General features: G+C 44.5%; 1 protein-coding gene across 4 annotated transcripts; it reads right to left on the bottom strand.

Annotated features, from left to right (window-relative positions):
* Positions 1-55: 55 nt before the first annotated feature.
* On the bottom strand, positions 56-3588 carry C1H6orf120 (chromosome 1 C6orf120 homolog). Of its 4 annotated transcripts, none has more exons than XM_090043490.1 (2): positions 3391-3412; positions 56-1838 (listed from the first exon to the last, which is right to left on the bottom strand). In XM_090043490.1, exon 2 carries the CDS (start codon positions 1805-1807, stop codon positions 1232-1234), a length of 576 nt encoding a protein of 191 aa, XP_089899616.1. In that variant the 5' UTR covers positions 1808-1838; positions 3391-3412; the 3' UTR covers positions 56-1231. The 4 variants fall into 4 exon arrangements, with proteins under 4 accessions (XP_089899616.1, XP_089899605.1, XP_089899595.1 ...); XM_090043479.1 differs by lacking the exon at positions 3391-3412 and adding an exon at positions 3032-3370 and having other exon boundaries at positions 59-1838; XM_090043469.1 differs by lacking the exon at positions 3391-3412 and adding an exon at positions 2639-2997 and having other exon boundaries at positions 59-1838.
* Positions 3589-13273: the final 9685 nt, after the last annotated feature.

The following is a 13273-nucleotide window of genomic DNA, read 5'->3' as shown; positions in this document are numbered from 1 at the left end:
ACAAGTAAAACTTAAAAGATCAAAAAAGACCATTCAGATAAAAAATACTATTCAGATTACTGTTTGATATTCAATTGTCCTCTAACTAAAAAAAACACCAAAACATGATTTCAAAGTTAAGACTATCTTGAAGTCTTTTAGTGCATTGTAGGAAAAAGCCAGTCTGCTTTAGGAGCATTAAGTCCCAGCTGGAAAAAACAGTTGTTCCAGTTGTTCACTCCCCCAGGAGTCAGTGAATGGTTAAGCCAGAGATGTACAAATGACCATATAGAGTGAGACTATGGAAGTGGCAATACGTTCATGGTTAGTAAACGCTCCTGAAAGGGTTCCTCTCTGTGTAGACCCCTTTCCAAGCTTATGCTACAAATACAGGCTCAATTGTTTTTAGATGACAATGCCATTTACATACAACACAGAAAAACAGTTGAAGTGCTGCTTCCATCGTACTCCTTCACTGGAATATAAAAGTCAAGCTCCCTACACTAGAGGAAGGAAAGGATGAACATGAACTTTATTCAGGTCAGGATTCTCCAGAGCAGTTAATTTTAGGATCCTTAGTTTAAATACTCATTCTGATGCTGATGCTGTGAAGCAGTCTGCTGAAGTGTTAATCAAATCACCTGCCACCTGAAAAAGTCAGACTCTTCAAAAGCTGGTTCAGACTGGGCACCCCAAAAAACTCTAGTCACTTCTGAAAATCTTGATCTGCTACTTCACCTGGTTTGTTACACTCCTTCCAAGTTCCAACTTTTAAAGTGCCATTGCTCAAAGATTTGTTCACAGTGCAGACAGATTGGAAAATTAGTTCTTTATTTTAAATTGGGAGGGGATGTTAGAACTGCAGCTTCTCAAATTTTACAACTTTTCTTCATATAAAATAGTAATTTTAATAGAAAATACATTGAATTATCAAAGTCCATTTTTTTCTTAAGCACCTATTCAAAGTAATGGAGAATTTTTATGACGCTCCCTTTGTACATTCATTGTTCAACCCTGATCTATAAAGAAAACTATGAATACTGTGCTTGCTGTTCATTTTATGTATGGTAGGATTTACGATAGAAAGTTAGATATGGCTTTTCTTTTCCCCTCTCCAGCATAGAAAGGTTAACCCAAATACCTTTTCAGGAAACTTTACAAAAAGAAGTACCAATGCTCACAGCAAATTATTCATGTTCAATTTCACAGGTTGTAAGTGCACTAGTCCAGTGTGTATGTCCAGTTGGTTATTTTAAAAAAGAATTTCAAGTATTAGCTTCAAGATTCCAATAAATATAGTCCAAAAAACAGATTCTTCATCCTGAGTTTCATCCTCTGCTGAATGCGACTGTTTCTGGCTTGCCTCCATCTCCTCTGGGTTGTAGGAAGCCTCACCAAACGGATATTGTACAACTGTTCGATCATAATATACTTTCATTTCAAACTCACTCTCCTGATGAGAGGGGTGACCATAAATTCCTATTCCCACTGGGCGATGGAAGTGTGCTGGTATGTGAACAACATCTTGGCCACAAGTTACAGATTGTAACTCATACTCGTCAAAGCTGGGGTGAAGAGTCATATCAGATACATACAAATCTGCATCACCTTTTAAACTCTGCATCTGAAGCACTATCTTCCCCTCATGATTCAGTCTCAAGTAACTGTAATTTCCAGCTCCAATCTGCCCTTGAACGACATGAAGAAGAATCCATTCTGCAGGAACATCTTCATCCTCAAAACTATTTACCATAAGCAACGCCTGAGCTGCTAGAAGCATCACCAGCATTCTCATCCAATGTGCTGCCATAACTCCAAAGTTTGACATTAAACAAATTTTCACATCGTGTGTAAATATCCTGTTAACACAAAACATAATAATTCAGGTTCAGGATGTTCTAATTGTAGAAAAAGATCAGACCATTTTCCTGAAAAATAACCTCATTTCAAAATATCAGTCCAAGTAAAACTTAAGTGAAGTGTCTCTTACTGATGTTATTCAGAATTATTACCAGTGGAAGGGCATTGTGAAATTTGTATATTGCTATTAAGTTTGTGAAAAGTTAACTGCATGACTTTAAATGAGCATGTTCTCTAACAGATCAGCGACATCATAATGCCCACTTAACTGGGAGGAGGTTAAGTAAGGAGTAGAATACCTGTACATTACTTCAATTCCAAGGCGTTTTTCATAGCATGTGTACGGTAGCTGGATTCTATTACTGCCCTGTAGAGTACTGCACCACAAAATGCATGACTGCAAACAGGCATACATTTCAAGTGTAATTACTCTTGACTAATTTTCTGGTCTGAAAAAGAGCTGATCCTCTCTGCAGTTTCCAATACCCTAGCTACAGACAGACATTTTAATGTGTCAGCCTAGCCGTAATAGCAATGAATTTCTGGTCCGATCTAGAGACTTTTCATCCTGTTCTACAAGTGTGACAAGTTAGTTTCTGAATCCCAGTGCACAGTACACATTGCATTATGGTAACACCCTAAGCCTCCTTGCCACGTATTACACAATTCACTAGGCAATCATGCAATACATTTAGCCCCATGGGCAAAGTAAGATCTGGGGGGGTCACAAAATGAAACTAGGAGGGAAAGTTCAAAACAAACAAAAGGAAGTGTGAAATTAAAGTGTGGTATTCATTACCAGATGTGCTGGAAGCTGACAGTTTAGTCCGATTCAAAAGAGGCCTGGACCAATTATTGGAGGAAAGGGTAGGTAGAGAGTACAGGGATTAGGGACGCACTGAATCAACTTCTGGACCCAAGTGCTAGAGGCTGCAAGCCAGAGAGGGACAGTACAAAAAGATAACCCTGGTCAGATCCATTCACTCATCTTTTCTGCGTCCACTCTCGCCCCTGTGTAGCACAGGCCTATTGGACAAATATAAGGCAAATAGGGCAAAAGTTAACACCCTCCCTCTCCCATTAACAGAGGTGGCTACTGGATATGTGCCAAGTGAACAGAAAGCTGTAAAGGACAAAACAGGGAGGATGGCAGGTTAAGATGACTGCAGGAGTGGGGCACCAAGCACAGCACCTGCAAATCAGTCTGAAGTGTCAGCAGACGCTGCCCAGAGGCCGACAAAGGGCAGGGGCGCAGACCTGCAGTCCCTGGCACCCTCCCGCTCAGGCTTGGCTCAGGCCAGGAGGAGGCTGCATGGGACGTCCTGGGACAAGCCAAGACCAGACGCAGCTGTGGTCTGACCCGGGACATGGCAGCTCTTCGTTTTCAGACGGCTGCACGAGCACAGCAACAAGGACACCACGAAAACGCCCACCCACCTCCCTAGCCCGGGCGCCACGGGGGCGGGGTGGGGGGGCAGGCTGAGGGCGCAGCCCTATGAGGGGGGAGGGGCGCGGCGCCAGGGAGACGCGTGGGCCGTGGAACCCGCCAACCTCACAGAGAGCCCTGAGGTCCCCCCGCGGGGACCGTTGCACAGGCCCCGCCCCCACCGCCGGGAGGAGGGGCGGTGCGGGCTCGGGCCCTCGCTCACCGCCGTGCCGAGCCGCCGTCACCATAGAGCTCCGCGAGGCAGGCAGACAAGCAGGCAGGCAGAAGAGAGCCGCCCGCTTCCTGCTCTCGCGAGAGCGCCAGGCGGCTCCCGCCAGCCAATGGCAGCTCGTCCCGGAGGGAGGGGCTCCGACTGATACTCTGCCTCCCATGGCAACCAGATACGTACAGAGGGCCGCAGTTCCAGGGAGTGGACGCTCCCCTCCACTTGGCGGGCCCCACCCCTGGGCCCCTCTTCAGTGTAGGGTCACGTGATGTCACCTCAAGGCCTGCCCTGTCCTTTGCAGCGCGTAACTGCCCCCCGCATCGTGGGTGTGTCCTGGGTTGCTCTGATTTTGAAAAGTCCCAATTTTCAGTTAAAAAAAAGTAACGCCAAATCTACATTTCTAGGATTAAAATGAAACACCACTAATATATCTATATAGATAATATAATATATCTAACATATTATATATATATATATATATAGTTACAGTAGTGTTTCATTTTAATGCTTAAGCTCTGGGACAGGGATCGGCAATGTTTTTGTTCCAAGCACCCAAATCATGCCCACCTCCCCCACGGTGCTGGGGCAGAGGGCGGTGGAGCTACAAGGGGCCTGATCCTTGTTGCTGGCACGGGTGCCCGCCACCCTGCAGAGCTCTGTAGCAGCACCGCCTGCACACACACCTCTGGGCATATGGCAGGAGGGGCCCGGGTTGCGCTACCCCGGGCCCCTTCCTAGCTGGTATCCCGAGGCATGCTGCCACGTAGACCAATGCAGCTGTTTGCAGCCTCCTGCCCGCGTGCCACAGCTGGCCTGCGCTGTGGGCAGTAGGCAGGCTGCAAACAGCTGCACTTTGTAATGTATGCACTGTATGATGACCCTAATCCCTGGGACGTTCCATTTAAAGTGAGTAAATCCCTCATTGGCTGTAGTGACTGTGTCTGGCACTCCCGGGGGTTGCTACAACCAGGCTCCAAAGGTGCCTATATATCCAGGGAGGCTGTTCTGATGCACTGTAATTACAGCACATTGGTGCAGATTCGATTAATTAAGTGTTTTGGAGTGTGGTAATTACTACATTCCAGCAGACTCCAGCATCTCATGTATCAGTGTCCCCTCGCTGAAAAATGGTGGCAGGGGCACCTTAACTAAAGCTTGTAAACTGCATAGCTAGCTAAAGTAATGTATTAAAAGTTGGTCAGGCTATGGCCCGGGTGGCCCACCCCATTCCACAGCCTATGTTGTAGGGAGCATCACAGTGGTTCCCAGTCGCCTAACCTGTTACAGGGAGTTAGAGGAGTGCAGAGACTTCCCCAATCCCATCCCACAGAGAGGCAGAGAGAAGGGTTCAATCTCCTAGAGAATAACATGCACCTTCCATCACAATTCATTTTTCATATGGCTGGGGGAGAAGAGTGGGGAAGAGCTGTTCAGATACCCTCAAGGACACAGGGACTCCTAGATCCCAGCACAAGCATGAGAGGAGAGAAGATAAAGCTAACAGGTCATTGCCTCTCAACCCCTATTTCCTGTCCCACCCTTCCTCTTTCCTATAATTCCCCTTCCCTGACCTGAGCCTCTCCATTGCCCTAGCATCCATCCCCATTTATTCTTCTCTTCTCTTGCCTCCCTTTACCATAGCCTCCAAACCCTCTCTCCCATTTATTCCCAGTCTACATGGCCCTGTCCCCTCTTCTCTTCCAGCAAATAGTTCATAGATGTAACTTATTTTCAAGAGTCTTCTGAACATTTTGTTGGGCTTTGTTTTACATTTCCCCAGAATAAATGAAAATGTTGGACAAATGCTGTTTTTTCTTTTTTTAACTTAAAGTAATGTAATTGTGGGCCTTTTTTTCTGCCAAGGGTTGTAATCTATCTGACATGGGCTGGGCTGGGCTGGGCATAGATCAGGTTCAATGGTCCCTTGTGCCTTTTTAGTTCATGTGCAATCTGCTTAGCTGGAAACCCTTTGAGCTACACTGTCACTGCATGCACAGTGTAGTACTTTCCCTAGTGAGGGCTAGGCATGCATCTATGGAGCCAAATACTTTTCTTCATACTGTTTTCAGTATTTTCTTCCCTGGATGCAGTGCAGATGTTGTGAACTAGCTAGGGTAAATGTCAAGTGATTTAGACTATGTTGGGCCAAATCAGAGCTCAGATCAATTCCCAGGTGTTCAAAGAACATATTGGTAGAATCTGAAATATTACAAAATGATGCCTTATGTGGGGTAGCTGTATTTTGGGAAAACTTTATATAAAATTGTCCAGATTTGCTTCACTAATCCTAACTTGCACTCCCCACTCTCCCCCTCCCAGCCTTCATAAGGCACACCAGCTGCCAAGTCTAAGGAAACATGGATTTTAGAGCACCTAGATTCAGCCTTTAAAGCAGTGCTTCTCAAGCAGGGGTGTTACAGCACCATGGGTTGCCTTGAGATCCTTTCAAAGTATGTTGCAAAATGCAATGCAAGACTAGCACTGTTAGGCATGCAAACCCAGAGATTTCAAATAGTAATTAACAGTGTCATAAACATTCTGACCTGATGTGGTCTTTGAGTTCTGTGCAGCAGAAGAATTGCCCCATTTATTTTTCTGTCATCAAAATTAGAGTGAAAACTAAAAGCTGGCACTTTCTGAGGGCACCTCGAGTCTAAAAAGGCTGGTAAGAGTTCTCATTTTTAACTATAGCAGAGTTGGCTGTTTGCTACAATAAACCTAATATTACCGCACAAATAAATTTTAAATGCAATAAAACTAAACATTCTGATCCTCATGTCCTGTACTTTGAATACAAACAAACTTGACTCCATTGACTTCAACTGAAATACTCTTGATCTTGATTTACTTCCAACATAACTGTGAAGTATACAAAAACACAAAAATATAATTAAATCATTCATTGATGTTGCCTCATTCTGGCTGAGTAGCAGGCTTTATGTATTTGAAAGCACAAAAATGTGTTTTTGGCAGATCCTAATTCACATACTGTTTTTATTTGGCAGCATAATTTTACTTTTACAGAAATGGTCACATTCTTAGGTTTGAATACTATTTATTTGGTACAAGTGTTTTCAGTTTCAAAATATTTGTCCCTCGTTATTGCAATTTTTGTGTAGCTAATGAAATTTAGAAGATTAAACTAGACATGTAAGAAAATAATGCTTAGAACATGTGGCTGCTTCTTACTAGGTTCTAAGTGATCTGCTGAAAGAATTATTAATTTTGTTAAATAATTTGTACTTTCACAGTTCATCAAAGTGAGAGTCAGCTTGTTTACTCTCATCGTTTTGATGCCTCTTCAAGTTTCTTAAAACACACTATGTACAAAAAGCAGATGATGCCTAATGGAAGGTGTCAGAAAGTTTACTTTTTAGAAGACATTCTTTTAATATTTTCTGTATTTCTCTTCCTTGGTCTTCATTATTGGTGATATTTGCATGGCATATGGTAGTACTGCATATGAGTTTTAAAATGAAGAATAAAGAGCAAATAGAAGTTAAATCAGCATTCTGTAGATTTAAAAAGGCAACAGAAGTATCACTCAAGTATATGTGATAAGGCAGACATCTTTACTAAATAAAATATGTTAACTTTGTAAAGTGTAAATCACTTTCTAAAAATCAATGCTTGTTTAAATAAGGATATGAAGTCTCTCATCTGTGAGGTCTTGTTTGCTTCCAATTCACACTTCCATCTGGTGATATTTTGGTCATCTATGTAACACGAGTCAACGATCTCAGTTTCATTCCCAGTGACTGCTCCCACTTTGTAATAAGATGTCATGCCAAAGAGTGAATGGAAACTGACTGAATGATGCTTTAATACTGACACATGCTCCCTCTAGTTCAGGGCAGGACACACCGGGGGAGAAGCCTGGGGAAGCTTGTGCTGCCTTTTTGCATTGCACTCTTATTCTGGGCTGTTAATCAAGCATTTGCTCAGAATGCTAAACAAATGATGTGTGTTTTAACTGCAAATGCCTTTTCTCATTTGCCAAAATTAAATATATTAGACTGGGTTTTTGTCTTCAACAAATCTAACCATGACTGGTCCTATTAAAGGCAGTAAATATACATCAGCTTACACTAGCTGAAGATCTGGCTCATTATCTCAATACTTAAAATAAGTTCAGAGAATAATTGAATGCAGCGCTGTCCAGCTGGAGGCCTGAGGGCTGCATGCAGCCTGGGAAGGGTTAAGCTGTGGCTCCTGAGCTCTCACCAGCTGTTCTGCCAGCAAGAGTAGCTAGAGTCTCTGGGCTCCCCTTCCCTCTTCTGGCTGCTGCTTCCTACACGTGGGGGTGGTGCAGTATAGGGAGCTGAGAGTGAGTCTGGGCCATGTATGGGGCTGGGGTGAGGGATTGGAGTTGCAGGGGGCAGCCATGGGGGAGATGCACGGGAGGGCATGTAGGGGTGGGGAGGGCACACAGTGTAGTGATGGGAGCGGGTGCTGTTGTGGGCACGCAGAGCAGTGGCAGGGGAAAACGTGCATGACTCACCTGGTAAAGCCCTTGCATTGTGGCCCCTGGGGACCTAGGAGTTAGACAGTTCTGATCTAATTTTACACCACATTACTAGCTGCATTCTTTCTAACGTTTTCCAGTGTTCCTATATAAATTGCAGATCTGGAGAAGCATCACTGCCATAATGGCAGTCCTGTCAGTAGTTTTACACTCCATATTCTATGCAGGAATCAATTTGATGCACACACAATTTGTAGAAGAAACTTCTTTTATGACCAGGCTGTTGAGTCCAGCTCAACTTCTACTATTTTATCAACTCCAGTCACATCTTCTCTTTTTAGTTGCTGTTGATGGTGAGATAGGGAGAATTTAAAAAAAGAGTAGCTTCATCCAAAGTTAACAGTAATCTCTCTTTGCACAGTATCTTGCCTGCAATCACTATGACAATTGTGCTTTACATATGTTCCTGAATCAGGTCTTTACACACACATTCTTGCATAAACAACATATTTTAGATTAATATGGCCATTAGTTTGTAGTTGTTGATGGGCATGCCATAACACATTAATGGATGCAGCCCTTTTGAATGATATTTGGTATTTGTTGTTGATGCTTAAAGTGGTTCGTTTCTCTGGAGGCCACCAAAATCACAGACACACACTCATTAGATGGCACAAAAGGTGTATTTGCAAATAGGGTCAGAGCAGAGTCAAAAACTCAGATTACTCTGAACCCACCAAGGAATTTTGCAGGCTGTATTTATCTTTTCCCTCCTGGGCACGTGTGCAGAAACAGGAACTCTTACAGCTCACTTCCGTTTCATACATGTGGTTACATCACTACATACATCACATGTATAGTATAATTAACTACTTAAGTATGCAGGGCGGAGAGGTAAATATGCATCAGCTAATTAAGCATGCTCAGAGACTACTATAGGTCACCAAGAGTTCAACCCCCCCGCCCTTTCAAGGACACAGTCAGTTGAATTCCAGCTTCTGTAATCTGTATGAGAAAGGCTAGGGAGAAGCTGGGGGAGAGTCTGCGATTTAGTATAAGAAAAGCTGTGGCAAGGCTAGGAAAGGAACAAAGTCCTTGGCAGTGTTTCTTTCTTATCGGGTGCAAGATGCAAGCTGTGCATTTCTAACAATACTCCATTTCTAACAATATTCCATTTCTAACATTGTCATCACAATATTGAAATGAAAGGTTTAATACAGTACTACCAGTTTAAAAATAGAACTGCCTCACAGATGGTATGAGTTAGTTGTCACCTTTTCCTAAGAGAAAGAAGTCAAGGAGGAACAGTTTTTGGTGTAAATAAAAAGGGTATGTGCAGAGCTAGAGTGCACACACTTGCTCTCTAACACTTGAAATGGGCTTGATAGCTTTAAAAAGTGAATACTGTAATGGGTAATGACACAGGCCCTGATATGTAAATAAGTCAAGATAGACACATGGATTCATGAATCCCTAAGGACAGGGTCAAAGCCATAGAGATTGCTTCCATTTATTTAAGCAATAGTTTTCTTTGGAGACATTCAGTCTCAAAATGTAAAATGTTTATCAATTTTATTCTGAGACAGCTTCATCCATACATTTCATAAGCATAGCTAAGTTTAGTCATGTTAAATTTGTGTGTCATGTGTGATATTTTTTAATTTGTGACACATAAGAGTCCTCACCTGGCACTTTCAATTAACTATTTTCAAAACTTTCTGGCACCAGAGTATAATCCCTAGATGGAAAGCTGGTGAAAATGCACACAAAAATGTTATTTATCAATATGTTCATGTTAATAGCAAACCCATTATTGACTTGAAAAAAAGAACAGGTTTGAACTCAGGACCTACCAAGTCAACCATAGTTTTTTTCTATGTATTTCTTCCTCCATCTTTTTCTGTCTTAGGTCACAGTAATCACATAAGATATCATGCTAGGCGTATGTGTTGCATTAGACTAGTGGATTAAGTTTAAAATCCTATGAAGGAAATATGCTTTTTAATGTGTTTTATAGAGCAATGTGACCTAAGGCAATTGCCTAGTAGTTCTGAGGAATAAATCATCCAGATTTTCAGTGTGGAATCTAAAATAGAATTAACAGAAGTAGAGATATATGCAAAAAGATGGCAATCACAGAGAAAGTAAAAGTCTACCTTGATCTGGACTTTTGCCAACTTAAATTACAACAAGATTTTCATTATAACCTGCAGTTTTCACATGCATCTTTGCATATTTTTATCTGTTTGAACAGCATTTTTTCCATACCTGAAGGAGAAATTTTCATTTGGTCTAAAATATTTGACTAAAATTGTATCACGTAAGTGCAAAAACAATATTTTTTCCAAATGTCATAACAATGCTAACCACACTTTTTTGAACAGGAGGATGCATGAGTGTCTGAAGTTTGAAATTTGACATATACCTAATTGAGAACTAAAGCTATTGCCTGTTTCAGAAAGTGAATGGTTTTTAACTTAACAGTGAGTCACTATGATAAGTGCATGCTATTTAGTCATTAGATTTTGGATGTGGAAAAGCAAGGCAGCTATTCTGATAAGGGCATCTGCAGCAAGGGTGAGGAGGCAATTCAGAAGCATGAGAGTAAGAATTTTCCTGGCAACAAAGAGGAAGGCAATGCCTCGGTAGTTCCCGCACACTGACTTGTCCCCTTTCTTGAAGATGGTCACAATGTTGGCATTCTTTAAGTCAGGTGGAGCTTCCTCATTAACCCATATTTTGATGAGAAGTTGGTGAAGTTTTTGCGGCAGCTTTGAGGACCTCTGTGGAATTGCCATCTAGTCCTGGCACCTTATTGTTCTTGGTCATAGTGATGGCACACCAGACTTCTTTGAAGCATAGGGGATCAGCAAGACAGTCTATTACTTAGGGGTGGACCCACAGAAAATTTTGGGGCCGATACTGATAGCTGATTTTTAAGAAGGCATATTGGCCAATACCAATCCAATTTCTGATACAGCTGCGTGCAGCTGGTAAGTCTGTTGTGGCGGAAGGGGAGGGAAGGGGTGTGTGTGGGTTGGGGCAGATCAACACCCCCATGTTGAGGGAGGAGGCAGGGGCAGGTGTTACCCAGCTGGGAAGGGAAGGGATGCGGATCTCGAAAATCCTGAATTCTTGAAAATCCAGCACTACTCTTTTGTTCTAAACATCCCAAACCATAATTTAAGCATTTTCCTCCACAGCTGTAGCAAAGTTGCATAACTGAACTAATTGAAAACAAGATCTGGAAAGGGCTGACCGGTCTGAAGTGCTTCTGGATGGAGTAACTTTTATGGAAAGTGGAAAACCTCTATAGACATTTTGCACATTATACATATATTGTCACATTTGCCTCCAGATGAGAGTTGTAAGTATTTTGATAGATACGCCTGACAGGGAAGGGCAGTATTTTCAGCAGTATATTTAATTTTAGTCTTTCATATAGAGTATAACCTCATAAATCTGGATCTCGAAAATCCAGAATTCTCAAAAATCCAGCACTTTTTAAGCTTCCCTCTCCACTCCCTTGGATGTGGAGGGGGAATCTTGCATGTGGCAACTGCCACCACTGTCCACCATCCCGTGCCGCTGCTCCGCGTGCAGTCACTGCTCCAGGACTGGCTGCTGCTCCCCCCTGACCCAACGGATGAGGAGGGGGAAACTTGCACATGGCAGCTGCTGCTGCCATCCACCACCCCACTCCACGTGTGGCTGCTGCTCTGGGATTGGCTGCCACTACCCTACCCCTGCCCTTTCCTGCTACACCACCAGCCACTGCTTGTTTAAAAAAACTGGAATTTCAAATTTCTGGCAGGTGCTTGGTCCCGAGCATGCCAGATTTATGAGGTTATACTGTAGATGCTAATCTCTTATGCTGTGTTCCTGCAATGCCTTAAACTTTTGCTTATTGTTATGCAAGTGAGTGAGCTATGCTTACACGTGTAGCTACCACATAACCAAGTCTTATCAGGGTCTAAATTTAGACCCCCTGTTTTCTCATCTATTTTTGTTGGAGGATGGGAATGCAAAACAGGAGAACTAGGGAGAACAAGTTCCAATGGCTTCCTTCATCTCTGAAGTGGTGCTAGGCTAGAGCCATGTAAAATTCAAACTGTGCAGCCACGTGGCCAGATGCCACACTGCCAGCAGCTTCCATAATGTAAATTGGTGGGTTACTGGTGGTCGTTGAGTGGAGATACAGTTGCTGTAGGACAATGGAGCAGTTGAAACTTGGGTTAAACTGGCTAAAGTGGGTTCAGGTGGCTGGTAAGCGACCACTTGTGGGGGCGGCTTTGATTAGCTGGGCTGGGTGGTGGTGAAGGGGAGGGCTTGGAGCCTGGTCCTGAGTCCATGACAGAGCCTGAGGGAAGCTATGAAAGGGCCAGGTCTACCCTGGGCAGGTCTCTTCACAAGACCCAGAGGATGCAGCTGATAGAGTGCTGCCCAGGAGAAAGCGGGGTCTTGCAACAGCTCCTGAAGGAAGCAGCCCAGGGCAGCGGGGCAGGCAACAGCAGGCAGTGGGGCTTGTCTGCCCCCACAGCTCTACTGAGCTCTGGAGAAGTGAGTGGTGCGGCTACAAATCTCCCTGCCCAGGCTGGGCCTCATTATGTCCCCTCACAGGTGCCTTGGGTGGGGCTGCTGCATGTGTCGATGTCATTTGTGGACCTGGATAGGAATTCACATGCGTGCACATGCATGCAAGTGTGTCTGTGTGTGTGCACACAGGAACGTGCGTGCATGGGTGACGTGGGGGGGCACAGGGAAGCATGTGCCCCCCCCCCCGAGATTGGCTGCTGCTGAAGCCACTGCCAGCTTCTGTGAGAGGTCGCTGCCCCTGCTTGCTCCCAACTTGTGGATGGCTGGTCACCGTGCCCCCCAGCCTCAGGAGGCATGTGTCACTCATGCACGTGTGCATGCATGTGCGTGTGTACAGATGTGTGCATGTGTGTACAGGCGTGTGTGCATGCATGCACGTGTACAGGTGTGTGTAGAGACGTACACGTGTGCGCGTACAGACGTGTGTGAGCGCGCACAGGTGCGTAGGCAGGACGAAGGTGCTTCAGCGAGCGCGTTCAGGCGTGGGGGAGGCCGCCAGCGGGGCGGGACAGGGCGACGCCTGTTGCCCCCCTTCTGCCCGCGCGCAGCCCCGCCGCTCGCCGGCGGGCGGGGAAGCACAGCGACGTCACCGCGTTCCGAGCTGCCCCCCCCCGCCCAAGGCTGCCAGTCGGTATCTCCGCTGCCATGGCAACCACGCCGTGCGCCGGGGCGGGGCGCCTCTCCCCATTCGGGGGCAGGTGCGGAGGGGGCGGGGCCAGGA

This window comes from Crocodylus siamensis, chromosome 1 (genome assembly GCF_052110815.1).
Source record: "Crocodylus siamensis isolate JL-2025a chromosome 1, ASM5211081v1, whole genome shotgun sequence".
Lineage (NCBI taxonomy): Eukaryota > Metazoa > Chordata > Crocodylia > Crocodylidae > Crocodylus > Crocodylus siamensis.
The sequence above is the reverse complement of the archived record's forward strand: the minus strand, read 5'-3'. Positions and strand labels throughout refer to the sequence as shown.

Excerpts from the sequence above, each read along its gene's own strand:
- C1H6orf120 (XM_090043460.1), bottom strand. The coding sequence starts at position 1,807 with ATGTCAAACTTTGGAGTTATGGCAGCACATTGGATGAGAATGCTGGTG.